Genomic DNA, 19,087 nt, shown 5'->3' on the forward strand with positions numbered 1-19,087 from the left:
CACGCCAGCTAGCATATCACAGCTCAAGGTGAGTGGTGGGGCTGAGAGGACAGATATGGAGTAGTCGCCCTGTCTGTGCCCGGCCCGCGCCACACTCTGACCCCTTGCTGTCCCTCCACCCCTTGCTGTGTCCTGCGGGGTGGCTGCTGCAATCTAGTGTGGCATTTGTGTGTGGGAGGCCCTGCCCTCCTGCACTTCCCCACTGGGTCTGTCCCCTGTGGATCCAGCCACTCCTTCTCTTCCCTCCTCCAGCCTGCCTGTCCCAGCCTGCACCCATGTCCGTGGGCCTTGTGTCCCAGCTCCTCATGCCTGTTCCTGCTGCGTCTCATCTGCCCTCTCTCAGCCTCGGGAAGGAAGCATCCCAGGCCCCAAGGAGTTTACACCACAGCTCTCCCAGCTCTCATCTTCCCCAGAGAAAGGAAAACCCCGTCTTGGTCATATCCACTCCTTGTTGCCTGGTCCTTTTGCACCACTACTTGGTCCTGGTTTCTGACCTAGAGCTTCTGAGAGGTGGAGGGTGTCCAGGTTCTTGGCATTTTGAACAAAGAATTGGACAAAATGCACAAACAAAGCAAGGAAAGAATGAAGCAACAAAAGCAGAGATTTATTGAAAACCGAAGTACACACCACAGGGTGGGAGTGGGCCCTGATGTAGGGGCTCAAGAGCCTTTTTAGATAAGTTTCTGGGTTTTAAATACCCTCTAGAGGTTTCCCATTGGCTTGCTCCCTGTACACGCTATGTAAATGAAGTAGTGGCTTGCAATCAGAGGCTTAAGTGAAGTTACAAAGGTTACACCCTATGCAAGCATCTGATTGTGGAAAACAACCAATCAGAGACTAAACTGGTTACAAAGTTACACTTCTTTGCAAAGGAAGACTTGGCCCCAGTCTTCGGAAGACTTTTTCCCCCAGCTGAAAGCAACCAATCAGGCTGCAGTGAAGGTATAAAGTTACACTCCTCTGTAAATGTCTGGTTGCTTGCTGCTTTCTGCGACCAATCAGAGATACTTTCAATTACCCATGTGCCATGCAGAAAGAAGGGGAGGGAATTGCAAAGGGAGTAGCGTCTGGTCCTTTTGTTACTTAGGTGTGAAAGTTGGGGTTTTCCTTTTGATTTAGTTCTAGGAAGTCAGCGTGAATTGGCCTTAGGTTCCCTGCCTCTAGACCCTATTCTCCTGCCTCATAAGGATGCTCAAGTTTGATGAAAATAAATGACTCGATTGCTGAGTGAGGGGCTCTCTGCTCCCAGGCTTCCAACCCTTCATCCGGGAGCAGGCGAGGAGGGGCACAGTGACCCCGTGGCATGCCTTGCTTGGCCAGTTTCCATGACCGGTTCCTTTCTTGGTGCCTCGCCTGGCGACGAGAGCCCTTTCCGGTGCTTTTCATTCCTTCCTGAAGTTCCGTTTCCATCTGGCTTTGTTTCCTTTCTTTCTGAAAAACATCCTTTATTTTTTTCCGTGTGGTTGTGCCGGCTGTGAATTCTTAGTTATTATTTATCTGAAAACTCTGTATTTCATCTTCATTCTTAAAAGATGTATTTGCCGGATAGAGAATTCTGATCTAACGGGTTCGTTCTTTCATCATGTTGACGCCGTTGTCTGCTGCCTCTTAGCCTGTGCTGCTCTGATGAGAGGGGTCAGTGGTCATCTGTGTCCTCATTCCTCCGTGCCAGGTGCATTGTCTGTCTCTGGCTGCTTTGACAGTTTTGTCTATGGTTTTGGTTTTCAGCCTGGCCGTTTGTGGAGTTTTTTCCCGAAAACATGCAGAAGAATTCAAAGAATTTTACAATGAACACCCAAGTACCCACCACCTAGTTTCTCCCGTTAACGTACTGTAGTTGCTTTCTTGCACATCTTGAAGATAGTGAAGGGTCCCAGGCAGGTCACAGGAAATCGGGCGTCTGCTCTGGGAAACTCAGAGGGTGTCAGAGTCTTCATTCTGCGGACTCTGGGTGCCCTGGGAGTTCCACGCTGTGGGCCGGAGGGTCATCACCAGACACTGTCAGTACGAGCCCAGCAGGAAGTGTGTGCGGGCAGGTGTGGTGCCTGCAGGAAGCAGCTATCGAGCCAGGCACATAGGGATGAGTGGAAGGCCGGCGCTGGGGGACCTAGGAGGGAGCTTTTGGGAGGACATATTAGTGGGGCAGAGGCTGGATAGTGGGCTTGCCTGAGGAGGGGGCCAGGCCGGGGTGTGCTAGTCTTTCAGGTGAGCAGGGGGCGACCAGGGCAGCTGACTCCAATGTGTGACTTTGAGGGAGGGGCTGCAGCTACCGTAGGGCTTTTATTCCGGAGGAACTTTATATTTGGTAATGGGATTCGAGTCTGTATTGAGCAGAATTGTATGGGAATCTTCAGTGGCTTTGCTCCTAACTACATCATGGTCTCATTTATTTATTTTTTCCATTTAAAGGTATGGATGACAAGAATGCGACAAAGCTGAATGAACTCATTCAGGTTGGGTAAGTCCCAGTTTCCGTGTGAAACATCACTTCTCTGGGTGTTTTGTGTTTATCCTCTAAAATGCAGAAGCTGAAATGTTCTCAGTGAGGACCTTCCGAGTTAAAACCTCATAACCTGTCAGTTACGTGTTCAGTCCCAACAAAAGGCGCTGGGTCCAGGGAGCGATGACTGCGCCCGCAGCCTGTACCTGCCCCAGGGAGGGAAGGAAGTGCCCTCTCTGGCCCCCTCCTTCCTGAGGGTCTCTGGCTGGCCGCTGTGGTCTCGACGCAGCCCTCAGGGCCCCACTTTTTGTGCTCCTTTTCCTCCACCTTTGTGCGTGCTGTGGGGCTGGACCCCAGCTTCTAGGGCCTCTTCTTTCCATTGCATTTTTGTCGTGTTCTAGGCCACTTCTGACAGCTTCCTTGCCTTCTCGTGCCCCGGATGCTTCTGTCTCCGACTGGCTGCTCTCCTTCCCTCACACACCTGACTCCCGAGAGGGCACGTGCTCTCCTGGCCACACAAACACCCGGGCCCCTGATGGTCCGGTCGACATCTGCCCAGTTGCTGCTGTTGGGCTGCACTCCGGGGCAGGGACCTGCTACCCTACTCCACAGCCTGGGGGTTCCCTGCCCTACAGCTTGCGGGGGTCCCCACTCCACAGCCTGGAGGTCACCACTCCTCAGCCTGGGGGGGTTCCCGTTCCACAGCCTGGGGGTTCCCAATGCACAGCCTGGTGGGGTTCTGTGCATGTGCATTTCTCACCTGGTGTGGGTCCTCATGGGTGGCCATCCCGTCTTAGATCTGTCCCGCCCACTGACCACACCAGAGCTGTCCCGGCAGCCTGACTGGCTGCGCCCAGTTCACTGAACCCCAGATATTGGGTCTGCACAACCGGCCCCGATCTTTGTGGGTGTGCCCTGCCCTTGCACCCACTCCTGAAGCCCTTACCCATCTCTCTTCCATCCATAGCACTTTAGCCTTGGGCCTCTGGTTGCTTTTCCCCTTGGCCCTTCTCCCCTAGGCTTGTGTCTGATGACCTGGGAGCCCTCCTTGGCCCAGTGGGAGCAGTGCCTGCTGGGCCAGCACAGGCCTTCCGTCCAGTCCCAGCACAGCAGGTGTTGGGCATGATTCCCAGGCTCTGTGTGAGCTGCTACCAGCCTGCAGCCAACGACTGTAACTGGGTGACCACAGTCACCAGAAAGTGCAGCTTGCCCCAACACTGAGCAGACTTCCCAGAGTGGGTCTAGGGTACAGCCAGGGGCCACCGGCCATGGGGAGGGTGCTCACCACCTTGCCCAGGCACCCCTCCCAGCGTCAGAGCCCTGCTTCCTTCCCACTCTCGCTCCTGCTCTACCTCCGTCAGGCAGTATCTGGCTTAGCCTGAGCAGCACTGGGCACATTGGAGGAACTGTCTTCAGAAGGCCCAAGATCCAGGGCTTAGATAGTTTCTGATGTCACCTAACCAGTAGGCAAGGGGCTGTCCCGTGAGGGAAAACACTGCCCCAGGATCTGGACTTGGGGCAAATCTTACTTCACCTTTTATTTCATTTCCTCCATGATTCATGGAATGAAGCCAGAGTTCTGGGCTCTTTGTTTTATGCTTGAGGACAGTGCATGGGGTGGCCTGTCCGATGAGCATTCCTTTTGCCATAGCACAGATGTGCTGCTCAGCGGGGGCATGGTGGGCATCTGCAACGCCATCTGCAGGAGAACTTATTTAAGAAATAGACTCCTTCTGATGACACAGGCACAGGCAGTTCCCAGGGCCCGGAGACACTTGACAAACAAATGCAGGTAGTAGCTTTGTTGAGGTCTTGGGCCTTTAACAAAAACCAAGGAAGGAAAAGAGAAGGAAATACTTACAAAGGGCATTCTAGGGACAACTGGGGGGCTTTGATTATGGGCTGTGTCGTTTCCTGAGTGATGACGGGGTTGTGGCTTATAGGACTAGAGGTGCTCGCTAAAGTGTGCAGAGGGGAAGTGCCTTTTGGTATAAAGAACCCTCAGGTTGGCCGAGTGCGGTGGCTCCTTCCTGAAATCCCAGCACTTTGGGAGGCCAAGGTGGGTGGATCACAAGGTCAGTAGTTTGAAACCAGCATGACCAACATGGTGAAACTCCATCTCTGCTAAAAATACAAAAATTAGCTAGTCATGGTGGCAGACACCTGTAATCCCAGCTACTTGAGAGGCTGAGGCAGGAGAATTGGTTGAACCCAAGAGGCGGAGGTTGCAGTGAGCCAAGATTGCACCACTGCACTCCAGCCTGGGCAACAGAGGAGGACTCCATCTGGAGGGGGGAAAAAAAAGAAAAAAAAACCCTCAGGTGGTTCTGCTGAGGGAGGGCAAGGAGCAGGCATGGGCCTGGGCTATGTCTGTCCTCAGTAGCATGTGCAGCAGCGCCCCTCTAGCCTCATCCTCCCGGGCAGCAGGTGCGTGGACAGCGGCATTGAAATGTGGCATGAGCTTACGCAGCACGCTTGGTGCCATTTACAGTCATGCCATCTGCCACTCTGAGAACCAAATGAAGAGGGAGCCTGGCGTGGGTCCCCAGCTCCTCCAGGCCACGTGTTGGGCATGCTGGCCAGAAGGCGGCATGGCTGAGTGTCGGCTGTCATCCTCTGCTGTGCTCCCGCAGTGGAGGGGCCCTGAGATGACTTTGAGTGTGGGCCTGGGCGGTGGGCCTGTCAGCACGATGGCAAGATTGACTGCCCTTTTTCTTACAGAAGCCAGTGTCAAGGGAGCCCACCTGGCTACCATTTTGTCTGGAAAAGACTGGGCAGGTAGCAAAAGAAAGGGTGGGCTCAGGTATGGGCGCTGATGGAGAATTTGCCCGTGTAGCCAAGGATTTTGGCAAATGGCAGGTGAAGGCAGTGCTGGCTCCTGGACAGAGTGCTGCGGGAGGCCCCGGCGAGAGTGGAAGCCTGCACTAAGGGACCTGGCCACGCTCACCGGGCTCTCTGGGCCACAGCCTCACCCATCGTGTTGTCATCCTCCAGAGAGGTGTGAGACACGGAGAAAAGTTTGGAACAGCATGGTACCAGCAAGGAAACATTTCTGTCTGCACCCATAGAGAGATCTGAGGCAGAAGGGCTGCTGAGTAGTGTGATCATTGGTTCTAGAAATGTCTGGGTACCTGTGTGTGCCTGGCACAAGAATGGGTGCTGGTTATGCAGTGGTGACAGCTATGGTGTGGCAGCTGATGCAGGTCCATTGAGCAGGTCACCTTAGTGTGTGGTGTAGGCATGTACAGTAACTGGGGATGAAAGTTACCGTGAAATTGACGTGGCAGGTGGGTGCAGACATGGCAACTGGCAGGAAGGGAACCTACCTGGGGCATCTAGGGAAGGCTTTTCCAAGGTGGTGGCCAAGGTCTTAAAGAAAAAAGCGAGCAGGGGCCACACACAGAGTTGGGGAATCACCTGGCCCAGGGAAAGGAAGGTGGGAAGGAGGAACTGGGTCATGGAAGCCTCAGGAGGGGAGGGGAGAGGAAGCGTGCAGAGCTGAGGCTGGAGGTCTGGGCCAGGCCTGGCTCTGAGCACAGGAGGGGTTCCAGTAGCTCCCACTGTCTCAGGAAGGTAGTGTAGAGTTTGCAGCAGGAGAGCCCCTTGTTCTGGGTAAAACTGTGCCTCTCGTTCCCTGTGGAGAAGAGATGGGGATGCTGTTGGAGGTGGTGTGGTGTGGTGTGTACGTTATTTTTCTTTCTTTCCTTTTTTTTAAATAGAGGTGGGATTTTGCCTCTATTAATTTAATTTAACTTTACAATTCTAAAACCAAAAGAGCCCAGGCTGGTCTCAAACTCCTGGGCTCAAGTGACCCTCCCGTCTTGGCCTCCCAAAGCACTGATATTACAGGCATGATCCTCTGCACCTGATCCATTTGTTGCTTTAGTATTTTAACTTTTTTTCTTTTTGGTTTTTGTCATACAGTTCTGGAAGTTTGTTTTAAGACATTTTAGTTTTTGAGCAGTTTTAAGTTTACAGAAAAATTGTGTACAGAGCTGCGCCCCTCCCCTGCCTCACACATGATTTCCCCTGTTATTAACACTGTGTTGGTTTATTTTGTTTTGTTTTATTTTGTTTGAAACGGAGTCTTGCTCTGTCACCCAGGCTGGAGTGCACTGGCGCGATCTTGGCTCACTGCATCCATCTGCCTCCCAGGTTCAAGCAATTCTTGTGCCTTAGCTTCCCCAGTAGCTGGGATTACAGGCACCCACCACCACGCCCGGCTAATGTTTTGTATTTTTAGTGGAGACAGGGTTTCACCATGTTGGCCAGGCTGGTCTTGAACTCTCAACCTCAGGTTATCCTCCCGCCTTGACCTCCCAAAGTGCTGGAATTACAGGTGTTATTAACTATTTGCATTTGTGTGGTCCTTTTGTCACAATTCATGAGCCTTCCTTGACCCTTCTTCATCACCCAGAGTCCATAGTTTACTTACAGGCCCACTCAGCGTTGTACCTTCTGTGGGTTTGGACAGATGGGTAATGACATGTGCCCACCCTTCCGGCATCACACGGGGGCAGTTTGCTGCCCTGAACATCCTGTGCTCTGCCTGTTGCTTCCTAGTGCCCCCAGCAGTCTCTGGTCTCTCTCTCTAGCTGCACCCCAGCAGTCTCTGGTCTCTCTCTCTAGCTGCACCCCAGCAGCCACTGGTCTCTCACTGTCTCTAGCTGCACCTTTCCCAGAGTGTCGTTGTCACATTGGAATCATCCTAGGCTTAGTCTTTGTAGATTGGCGTCTTCAGTTACAGTCCTAGAAGTTTTCACAAATTCGTAGATCTGCGTAGCTGCCACCGCTGTCAAGATACGGAACACTGCCAGCAACCCCCAAGTCCCCTTCTGTCCCTCCCCCACACCTTGCCCCGGGCACCCTCTGCGCCACTCTCCATTCCCTGTAATTTTGCCTTTTCCGGAAAGCCATCTAAAGGGAATCGTGGTGTGCAGCCTTCTGAGATGGGCGTCCCCACTCAGCAGTGTGCCCTCGAGGCTCTTGCGTGGTGACTTGTGGATCTGCGGCAGCTTGTGCTTTGACCTGCTGGGTCGTGTTCCACGGTGTCGACATGTCGCACTCTGTTATCCCTTCCGAGTGGAGGTGCCCAGGGCTGTTGGCAGTTTGTTAGTGTTGGTGAAGAAGTGAGCAGGCTGTGCCTCCAGGTTTTTGTGTGAGCGTGGTTTTCGGTCCCGGGGGGAGGAGGTGGGAGTGTGTGTTCGGCTTTACATGGAGCTGAGCGTGGTTTTCGGTCCTGGGGGGAAGGGTGGGAGTGTGTGTTCGGCTTTACATGGAGCTGAACGTGGTTTTCGGTCCCGGGGGAGGAGGTGGGAGTGTGCGTTTGGCTTTACATGGAGCTGCCAGACTCTTCCAGGAGAGTTGCATTTGCTTCCCACACTCCCCAACACTCAGCATGTTTGGAGTGTTTGTCTTGCTAAAGGCACTCTAGTAGGTGTGGAGTGGCATCGTGCTGTGGATTTGATGTGTTTCCCTGATGACTCATGACGCCGAGCGTCTTTCTCCTGCTTATTTGCTATCTGTGGGTCTTTGGTGAGGTGCCCGTTCGTATCTTGTGCTGCCTCTTTTCTTCTTCTTGAGTTTAGAGAATTCTTTGTGCATTGTAGACACAAGTTTTCTGTTGGATCCTCCATCTGCAAATACTTCCTCCCAGACTGTGGCCTGTCTTTTCGTTGACTTACTGTCTTGCACAGAGTGAAAGTCCTTCGCTTTGATGAAGTCAGGTCTGTCACTCTTTTCTTCTGGGTTTATGCTTTTAATATGGCATCTAAGAACTCTTCGCCTAACCCAGGGTCACAGAGATGTCCCCCTGTGTTTTCTTCTAGAAATTTTCTAGTTTTACATTTAAATCCATGATCTGCTTTGAATTAACTTTTGTGTACCATGTGAAGTGTAGGTGGAGCTTTGCTTTTTGCCTGTGGGTGTCAACCTGCATCATCTGAAAGGACTGTCTCTTCTCCACTGAGTGGCCTTTGCACCCTTGTCAAACATCAGTTGGCTGTGCCATGTGGGTCCATTCTGGACCTTCTCTTCTGTCAACTTTTTTTTTTTTTTTTTTTTTTTGAGACGGAGTCTCGCTCTGTCGCCCAGCCCAGGCTGGAGTGCAGTGGCGCGATCTCGGCTCACTGCAAGCTCCGCCTCCCGGGTTCACGCCATTCTCCTGCCTCAGCCTCCCGAGTAGCTGGGACTACAGGCACCCACAACCGCGCCCGGCTAATTTTTTGTATTTTTAGTAGAGACGGGGTTTCACCGTGGTCTCGATCTCCTGACCTTGTGATCCGCCCGCCTCGGCCTCCCAAAGTGCTGGGATTACAGGCGTGAGCCACCGCGCCCGGCCTCTGTCAACTTTTGTGACCATTCTTTCACCAGCAGACACTCGTATTTATGAACAAACAGGAAACCTGTCAAGGTGAGAGATCAGGAAAATGAGTGAGGTGCCTGTGGGAGGCCACCCCTGGATTTCAGCCCCAGGGCGACTGGGGTATTTGACTTGCTGCTGCCCCTACCTCTCATGCAGACCTGTTTCAATTAACTGTGAATCTTGTTTTGATTTTAGAATTCTAAAATTAAACTAAAGACTAAATGAATTGAGTAAAGGCCTAACCTAAAACAAAAGCTTACTACGTTGTTCACAGACCCAGAGGCGTAAGTTTAGCATGTGCTTATTAGATTTATCAAGTGGCTTTGCAGAGAAGAAAATAAATCTGTCAGAAAGGAAAGCCAGGTTCCCGTGTACACAGAGGAATTACTCTTTTCGATTCAGAAATGCTATTCTATTCTGCAATGATGTTTCTATTCTGAAATGCTACTCACCTAGGCCTGGTGGCTCATGTCTGTAATCCCAGCACTTTCGGAGGCCGAGGCGGGTGGATCACTTGAGGACAGGAGTTCGAGACCAGCCTGACCAACATGGTGAAATCCCATCTGTGTTAAAAATACAAAAATTAGCCAGTCGTGGTGGTGTATGCCTGTAGTCCCACCTACTCGGGAGGCTGAGGCATGAGAATCGCCTAAGGCCCTGGATTGGGAGGCAGAGGTTGTAGTGAGCCAAGATCGCATCACTGCACTCCAGCCTGGGCGACAGAGTGAGAGTCTGCCTTAAAAAAAAAAAAAAAAGCTACTCATGCAGGGGTGTATGAGGGCTGTTTGAGGGCTCACTTAGAGGTCAGCTTGTGGTTATTCTATAGGCAGCACCTCTTCAACCCCTGTGCCGGCCTGTCTGGAAAGTCCTGGCCTGTCCTATAGCTTCCAGGCTGGTGCGAGGGTTGGGAGGTGTGGACCATGTCCCGGGACTGTGACCAGGCCTAAGGGTCCTCCTGGCTTTCGCACTTTAACATGGCTCTTCATCTTGTTCAGTGCCGCAGCCTCAGGTTGGTCGTAGAACTTCCATTTGAGAAAAGAAGACGGAGGATTGTAATCTCAGAGTGGTTCCGTATGAATGCAGAAGGGTGCACTTAGTTTTATTGAAGGAAAAAGAAAAAAGGAAGTCACAAAATAGCAGTTTAACGGAAAATGTGATTATTGAAAACACAGGTGCCACATGACACAGCTCCACCAGCTGTTTAAATCTTGCCTACTACTGTTGTGTTTTGGGGCAGATGGAGTAAAAAACGGTGAGTGGGAACGTCCATTTGTTTCCAGAGCACTTCATTGGAGGAGATTGTTTTAGAATTGACTCGAGCTGGGTGCAGTGGCTCACGCCTGTAATCCCAGCACTTTGGGAGGCCGCGGCTGGCAAATCACTTGAGGTCAGGAGTTTCAGACTGGCCAACATGGAGAAACATTTTCTCTACTAAAAATACAAAAATTTAGCCAGGGGTGGTGGTGGGCGCCTGTAGTCCCAGCTACTTGGGAGGCTGTGGCAGGAGGATCACTTGAGCCCAGCAGGCTGAGGTTGCAGTGAGCCGAGACTGCACCACTGCACTCCAGGCTGGGCGACACAGCGAGACTGCGTCTCAAAAGTAAAAAAATAAAAAATAAAAAAAAGAATTGACTCCATGCTTACTGACTGCTTTTGACCAATGTTCCCCCTGGTTCCTTCTGCTGCAGCCCTGCTCTGACACCATTAATGTTCATAAAACTGCTGTGGCACTTATTTGTGTATTTCACCTGGGTTAAGATGGTTTAAGAATTTTGTCTCAGTAGAACATGTTGTTCTCTGGGGACTCATCCTCTCTAAATTATCCCTCAAGACAGAAAATCTGTACAGTCAGAAAGCGGTTGAGGGCATGAAGCTTTTTTTCTGCCGTCTTCTTGCCTCTTTGGTCAGGCTTTCCCAAGCTCAACTCTGTTCTTTGGCATCCTGTGTTTGATTCCCAGCACAGAAGGCACTCAGTCAGTAGCTGGGTGGGCGCGTGGGTGAACAGACGGACACGTGAGTGGATGGATGGATGGACACATGAGTGGGTGGGTGGAGGCACGGTTAATGGATAGATGGAAGAGTAGCTGTCATGCACGAGGGATTGTTGAGCTTTCCATAGCTACTGAAACCCAGCTGCTGCCCCCGCACTTCTGCCCATTGGGACCTCACTGTTTATTTGGTCTTATTATTTATTTATTTATTTTTTGAGACAGAGTCTCCCTCTGTTGCCCAGGCTGGAGTGCAGTGGCGCCATCTCGGCTCACTGCAAGCTCCGCCTCCCTGGTTCACATCGTTCTCCTGCCTCAGCCTTCCGAGTAGCTGGCACTGCAGGCGCCCGCCACCACGCCCAGCTAATTTTTTATATTTTTAGTAGAGATGGGGTTTCACCGTGTTAGCCAGAATGGTCTCGATATCCTGACATCTTGATCCACCCACCTCGGCCTCCCAAAGAGCTAAGCCTACAATAGTAGTGTGAGCCACTATTATTTTATTTATTTATTTATTTTTGAGATGGAGTTTCACTCTTGTTGCCCAGGCTGGAGCGCGATGGCGCAATCTCAGCTCACTGCAACCTCCACCTCCTGGGTTCAAGTGATTCTCCAGTCTCAGCCTCCCGAGTAGCTGGGATTACAGCTGCATGCCACCACGCCTGGCTAATTTTTGTATTTTTAGTAGAGACAGGGTTTTGTCATATTGGTCAGGCTGGTCTCAAACTCCTGACCTCAGCTGATCTGCCCACCTTGGCCTCCCAAAGTGCTGGGATTACAGGTGTGAGCCACCGTGCCCGGCTTGTTTGGCCCTAAACATTTGATTAAAGCCTTAGGTTTTTGGGGTGATGGTAAAATGTGTGGGGTATTGAGACTGCATAATGCTGAAATTAGAGCTAGGACCCTTTTAAAAGGAAGGGGATTGCAGCTTTGTTGACCGGGATATGGAGATTGTGGTGTCACCCTTTTTCCTGTCTGAGGTTGCCGGAACTGGCTCTCCCCATCAGATGCCCGTGCTCAGCAGAGGCTGCTCTTCCAGCCAAACTGCAGGGATCATCTGGAGAGTCCCTCCCACGCAGCACTCGCTTCAGACGCTCGTTCGTGTTTTGATAATTTTGGTCAGCAGTGTATTGGAATAAGATTTTTTAAAACTATACAAGTAGTACATAAATACAAGTCTTAAGCAATTTTCCAACAATACATAGATAAAATATAAGACCCTCCTCACCACTCCATCCTGCTCATCTCATCAAAGCTAACCACTTACAGTCATTTCATGTATATCTTTCTGAATTTTTTTCTTAGTGAATTTACGTAAGTAACTGTACAGGTACAAATATAGATACACACAGAGATGAAAATGTAATTTTTTACACATCTTTAGAATCACGCTGTATGTGTTCTGTAGCTTTTTTCATAGACTGTTTCTTAGAAATTGAATAGCAATAGCAAATACAGAAGCAGCAACTCTCCTACCTGACATGTGCAACTGGGAGTTGGTGAATTGCTAAAATTGGTTAAGGCAGAAAGCCATAAAAACAAGATACACATGCCCTGAGCATTTTGTAAAACACAAGCCCATTGTCGTTCACCAGCCAGTGGGCCGCTGACCAGAGCCATTTCTTGACTGGGGTCCATTCCTTGGAATTCAAGTTGGTTTATCTCTCAGATCAGAAACTCCCCACAGGGAGGTCACATAGAGGTGGACTGAGAAGTCACAGAGGTAGACTGAGCTCACACACAGGTCACGGAGAGGTGGACTGAGGTCACACACAGGTCACAGAGAAGTGGACTGAGGTCACACACAGGTCATGGAGAGGTGGACTGAGGTCACACAGAGGTCACGGAGAAGTGGACTGAGAGGTCACAGACAGGAGGACTTAGAGGTCACAGGTCATGGAAAGGTGGATTGAGGTCACATAGAGGTCATGAAAAGGTGGACTGAAGTTACAGAGATGTGGACTGAGGTCACACAGGTCATCTAGAGGTGGATTGAGGTCACACAGAGGTCACAGAAAGGTGGACTCAGAGGTCACGGGGAGGTGGACTGAGGTCACACAGAGGTCATCTAGAGGTGAATTGAGGTCACACAGTTAGTGGAGAGGTGGACTGAGGTCCCACAGAGGTCATCTAGAGGTGGATTGAGGTCACACAGTTAGTGGAGAGGTGGACTGAGGTCCCACAGAGGTCATGGGGAGGTGGACTGAGAGGTCATAGAGGTCACAGAGAGGTGGACTGAGTTCACACACAGGTCATGGGGAGGTGGACTGAGAGGTCACACAGAGATCACCTAGAGATAGATTGAGGTCACAGTTCACGGAGAGGTGGATTGAGAGGTCACAGAGGTCACGGGGAGGTGGACTGAGGTCCCACAGAGTTCATGTAGAGGTGGATTGAGGTTACATAGAGGTCACGGGGAGGTGGATTGAGGTCACACAGGTCACGGGGAGGTGGACTGAGAGGTAACACAGAAGTCACGGGGAGGTGGACTGAGAGGTCACACAGAGGTCACGGGGAGGTGGACTGAGAGGTCACGGAAAGGTAGACTGAGAGGTCATGGGGAGGAGGACTGAGAGCTTCTGCTCTGAGGGCCCAAAGTGGGAGGACTGCACAGAGCTGGGGCAGTGGAGAGAAGGGTGGCTGTCTGAGGGGACCCCAGGACAGTGGCTTTTACAGGAATGGGACATCAGCTTGTGCCAGGCCAGTCACCAAGGCAGGAGGGCACAGCACGTTTTCTGTACACAGCAGTTGTCCCTTGGAGTTTGAAATGTGGTCAAGAGAGTAGCAGGATGTGCAGAGTCACCATTTGTTTGTCACCATGTCCTCCCACTGTCCTACGTGGGCTTGAGAGGCTGGGGTGGACGTTTGGCCAGGCCCCACCTGGCCTGGCTCAGCGCCTCTCTGTGTGCTGGCCCTTCCGTCCTTCTGTTGACTCACAGGCCTCAGCGTTCCTTCAAAACTCTTTTCCCAGGGCCACCACTGTACGCTACAAAGGGCGGAACCTGCGGATCAAAGCGCCCATGTGCCGGGCCCTGAAGAAGCTCTGCGATCCGGATGGTAGGTGGATGGGCACTCCCAGGACCAGAGGCGGTACCCGTGGCGTCCCATTCAGTGGCGGGCAGGCTGAGCTACAGCGTCGCTGCCACAGCTGCTTTGTGTCTGACCCTGCTTAATCCCAGGGCTGCACATGGACCACTCTTGAACTTGAAGTGCTCCCAACGTCAACTCTGTCAAGTTGAGCTCAGAGCCATGGCAGCAGTCAGCAGAGTGGTCGGTGGTTGTCAGGATCGAGTCTCCTATGACCTCTCTGGACCAGTCTGTGGCCTTTGCAAACCCCTGAGCAGCCACATTGGAGTTTCTTCACCGGGGTTTCTCTACTGTCCTTGCCTCTGTTTGCAAGGTCATCTGCTCACAGCTGATTTCACTGGTTTTTCTGGCCAAGCGCTTGGTTTTCTACCTTAAGGTTGGCCTACACTAAACTTTCATGGTTCCTCTGCATTGCAGGCTTGAGTGATGAAGAGGACCAGAAGCCGGTGCGCCTGCCCCTGAAAGTCCCTATAGAGCTACAGCCACGGAACAACCACGCCTGGGCCCGCGTACAGAGCCTTGCCCAGAACCCGCGCCTCAGGTACCATGGCCTTTGTCCTGCAGAGGGGTCCCAACTGCTTGAGCAGGACTGGAAGCAGTGTGTGTGTTTCCCTCAAGGAACTTCCAGGGGAAGCAGGTCCACCCCCATGCTCTGTCATCACACAAGGACACGGCAGTCTGGAGGTGACTGGAGTCCAGGGAGCACTGGGCTGCACTCCTGTACCTGGGCAGGGATGGTGGAGGGGATGTCGCGGTGAGAAGAGGAACTGCAGAGCCTTCCTCTCGTCCCCCAATAAGGCCTATACTGTTCCTCTCCCATCCGCTTCTTGGAGACTCGTGGCTTGCGTATGCACAAGGTGCCACCGTGGAAATGGACCCTTTTCCATTTGTACATTTTAAAAAATTGAGGTGCCGGGTTGCGGAGGCTCACACCTGTAATCCCAGCACTTTGGGAGGCCGAGGCGGGTGGATCACGGGGTCAGGAGTTTGAGACCAGCCTGGCCAAGATGGTAAAATCCCGTCTCTACTAAAAATACAAAAAAAATTAGACGGGCGTGGTGGTGGGCACCTGTAATCCCAGCTACTCGGGAGGCTGAGGCAGGAGAACCACTTGAACGTGGGAGGCAGAGGTTGCGGTGAGCCGAGATCGCACCATTGCACTCCAGCCTGGGCTTCTTTTTTTTTTTTTTTTCCTGAGATGGAGTCTTGCTCTGTGGTCCAGGCTGGAGTGCAAATGGCACAATCTCAGCTCACTGCAACCTCTGTCTCCCAGGTTCAAGTGATTGTCCTGCATCAGCCTTCCGAGTAGCGGGGATTACAGGCGCCCGCCACCACACCTGGCTAATTTTTGTAGTAGAGACGGGTTTCACCATGTTGGCCAGGCTGGTCTTGAACTGCTGACCTCAGGTGATCCACCCACCTCAGCCTCCCAAAGTGTTGGGGTTACAGGTGTGAGCCACCATGCCCGGCAAATTTAGCCATTTTTAAGTGTACAGTTCAGTGAGATTTAACACAATCACAGTGTTCTGTGGCCACCACCTCTGTCCAGCTCCAGAACATTTTCGTACGCTAGAAGAGGCCCCCGTGCACCTTAGCACTCACTCTTCGATGCTCACCTTCCCACGGCCGCTGGCACCTCCCAGTCCGCTTTGTGTCTCAGTGGACTTGCCTACTCTGGACATTTCATAGAAATGGAACCACACACAGAGGCCTCTGGGCCTGGCCTCTTTGACTGGGTGTGATGCGTTCGAGGTTCACCCATCATAGCATGCCAGTACTTCGTTCCTTCCGCTCGAATACTTTCCCCTCAGAATGTATTAACGCTGTCCATGCCTGCCCGCCCTGGAAGCCAGAAGGAGCTCGTAGACTAGGCAGAGGCTGTGCGCCAGCGCCCACATCCTGGCAGAGACCTTTTGCTGGCAAAGATGTTTCCTTTAGTTCCGTGTGAATCTTTGGCCATCACAGCTGGAAAGGCTGGTTTTTAGCCACAGGAGCCAAGGGCGCTGCAGACGCCCGCTCCCAGGTGCCCCTCCGGAGGTCCTTTGTCTCTTGGCGCCCTCTTGCTGTAAGCAGCCTCGGGGCTCTTCAGATGGTTCCCTTCCTGTTCTACGAGCCTCACTTCCTCCTGTCTCTCGTCTCTGTAGGATGATCGTGGAGCTGCATCGAAAGGTCTCCAGCCTCATCGAGTTCTTGAAGCAGAAGTGGGCGCTCCATGAGGTGCGAGTTGTATCCTTTTCCAGCTACAGCAAACCCTCCAGGCTGCACTGCCTCTGCTGCCGGAGACGGACCTCGCCTCCCTGTGCCTGTCATCGTCATGGTCCCCGTGGGCAGAACAGCTGTGCTGTGACATGGTGTACCTCTGGAACCATAACCTGGAGCTCCTTATTCCGTGGGTGTGGAGCCCCCTCTGTGGCCTTGCAGTGCTAGAACTCAGTCACAGCCAGCCCTCCACGATGGCAGTGGCCTGTGTCTGGCCCACAGGGTGTGGCCGGAGCATTCCTGCCAGCAGGTTGAGCAAAACAACCAAGGGTCAGCCCAGCCTTCTTCATGTCCATGGCTGGCTCCCGGCCCTGCCCACTCCCCACGTAGGCGTGGTGCATGTCAGGTGTGAATTTCCTGAAGGTACTAAGTGCCCAGGTCAGCACTGTTGGGTAGTGGTGTGAGGAAAGCCCCGGGTCGGGGGCATGATTTATACCCTGGGGGATGCCAGTGGGGAGCATGGCTCGTGTCTGCAGCCATGTGCCTGGTAAGCATCCGGACCTCAGTGCCAGCCAGCGTAGGCCTTCCTTGACAGGCACTCAGCGGAAGACACTCGAGGAGCGGCAGCTGCAGGACTCATGCTCTGCACTGACGCAGGAGAAGGTGACACTGCACTTGTTCCCAGGCGAGAACTGCACACTGACGCCGCTGCCGGGCGTGGCCCGCGTGGTGCACTCCAAGGCCTTCTGCACAGTGCACTGGCAGGAGGGTGGCCGGTGCAAGCAGAGTGCCAAGGACGCCCACGTGCTGCCCCCAGCCCAGATCCTGGGCATCCAGAGTGGGCAAGGCACCGCCCGGGGCCAGGTGAAATGCCCGCGGGGTGGAGCTGAGGGCAAGGGTGTGGGGCGGCCCCCTCCTGTGGCTGATGCCTCACAGAGCTCTGGAGAGAGTTCCCCGGAAAGCGCCCCCGGGGAGGGGGCCGCCCTAAGCTTGAGCAGCCCGGACGCTCCCGACAGGCCTCCTCCCAGGCACCAGGACACCGGGCCATGTCTTGAGAAGACCCCTGCAGAAGGCAGGGACAGTCCCACCCGGGAGCCAGGGGCCTTGCCGTGTGCCTGTGGCCAGCTCCCAGACCTGGAGGACGAGCTCTCGCTCCTAGACCCCTTGCCCCGCTACCTGAAGTCCTGTCAGGACCTCATTGTCCCCGAGCAGTGCCGTTGTGCGGACACACGGCCTGGGAGCGAGCAGCCCCCTCCAGGCGGGGTGACCTCCCCTGAGGTGCTGGCTCCTGTCAGCAAGGAGGCTGCTGACCTTGCTCCCACTGGCCCGTCCCCAAGGCCCGGCCCCGGGCTCCTGCTGGATGTTTGCACTAAAGACTTGGCAGATGCACCCGCAGAGGAGCTCCAGGAGAAGGGGAGCCCCGTGGAGCCTCCGCCGCCTCAGGGACAGCCTGCCGCCAGGCCCCCAAAGGAGGTCCCCGCCAGCCGGCTGGCCCAGCAGCTCCGTGAGGAGGGCTGGAACCTGCAGACCTCCGAAAGCCTCACGCTGGCCGAAGTCTACCTCATGATGGGCAAGCCCAGCAAGCTGCAGCTAGAGTACGACTGGCTGGGGCCCGGCCGCCAGGACCCCCGCCCCGGCTCCCCGCCCACCACCCTCCACAAGCAGCGCCTCCTCAGCTGCCTCCTGAAGCTCATTTCCACCGAGGTCAACCCCAAGCTGGTGAGTGGGTTGGAGCCCAGTCCCTCTGGCGGCCCAAGGGAAGCCAGGCCCAGCCTTGGAGTGCTCCCTGCTGGGTAGCTAGGGCCAGCATGGGTGGAGTCCAGATGAGAGAGACAGGGTCCTGTGGCAGGGGGCCAGGAGCCCGCAGGACGTCAAGGAACAGGGAGAGGCCGGGACCCAGATGATCTGGGAGACAGAGGCTCTCCACAGACCACGTTCCTCTCCCTCGCGGAGGGATCCTCAGGCTCTTGATGAGTGTCCCCACTTACGTGCACGGCTCCAGAAGTGCAGTGATGAGTGGCCTGGGTGCTCTTTTCTGTGTGGGGCGTGGGAGAAGACGGCCAACGGGCAGGCAGTACCTCGTGAGCCTCCTTGTGTTCCTGGGAGTCTGCCAAGCCCAAGCATGCAGCTGATGGGACAACTTGCACAGGACTGAGGGTGACAGAGTGAGGCCTGGAGCCGAGCTAGCCTTCTGGCTTATCTAATCACTGTTAACAGGTTTCCACTGAGGGAATGACGGGTGTCGTTCTTGCTCTGGAACGACCATCCCAGCTGCTGTGCAGATGTGGCAAAGTCAGAGGCTGTCACAGAAGAGCAGGGATGTGGTGCCGCAGCAGAACAGTGGAGCTGGGGACCGGACAGGACGGTCCCTGCAGTGTGTGGGTGGTCCCTGAGCCTGAGGAAGGGTCCCTTACCACAGGGAGGCCAGTTGGTGGAGCCGACAGCGCACCCAGGAGTAATCATACCCCATACCCCCAAGTCCAGTAGGATCTCCGGGTCCTAGAGGGCAAGGTCCACGGCAGGCCCGTGCTGAAACAGCCTGTTTAGGGGCTGGCAAGCTGCCGGACATGAGTGAGGGGCTCAAAGGATGGGCTGGGGCAGGAGCTGCAGGTCACTGTGGACCCCTTAGTGCTGTTTCATGGTCAGAATGTGTGTGAGGCTCACATGTCCCTATGCTGGGGGGACTTGGGACTCGGGCCCTCATGAGCCCCCACACACCTGCTGCTCCACACAGGCCGCCTTACAGCTTCTAAGTGATGCTCACTTCTGCCTGCATTCCCCATGCCTCCTGCTGGTTTTCCACTCCCGTCCCCGCCAGCCCGTGCAGGGCTTGCCCCGGAGAGTTGGTTCATCAACAGGTGGCAGGAATGTGCACATGTGCCTGGGGAGCATCATGGGGGCTGGGGGAAAGAAAGTTCTTGCAGGGGAGGTGGTGACTGAGCCCGAACCTCAGGCGCCTGTGAGGCCAAGCCTGAGGTGAAAGTGGCTCGGGGGTAGTGTGGTGGGGGG

General features: G+C 53.9%; 1 protein-coding gene across 16 annotated transcripts in view; it reads left to right on the plus strand.

Moving 5' to 3' along the window:
• Positions 1-19,087, plus strand: part of CRAMP1 (cramped chromatin regulator homolog 1) — a 66,989-nt gene that overhangs the window by 28,154 nt on the left and 19,748 nt on the right. For all 16 annotated transcript variants that reach the window (XM_015125290.3, XM_077985084.1, XM_077985087.1 and 13 more), the window contains exons 6-10: positions 2,410-2,458; positions 13,764-13,849; positions 14,297-14,420; positions 16,024-16,105; positions 16,682-17,797. In XM_015125290.3, coding sequence (XP_014980776.1) covers positions 2,410-2,458; positions 13,764-13,849; positions 14,297-14,420; positions 16,024-16,105; positions 16,682-17,797 — 1,457 coding nt within the window. The remainder of the gene's footprint in view (positions 1-2,409; positions 2,459-13,763; positions 13,850-14,296; positions 14,421-16,023; positions 16,106-16,681; positions 17,798-19,087) is intronic.

Source organism: Macaca mulatta, chromosome 20, assembly GCF_049350105.2.
Source record: "Macaca mulatta isolate MMU2019108-1 chromosome 20, T2T-MMU8v2.0, whole genome shotgun sequence".
NCBI classification, from domain to species: Eukaryota; Metazoa; Chordata; class Mammalia; order Primates; family Cercopithecidae; genus Macaca; species Macaca mulatta.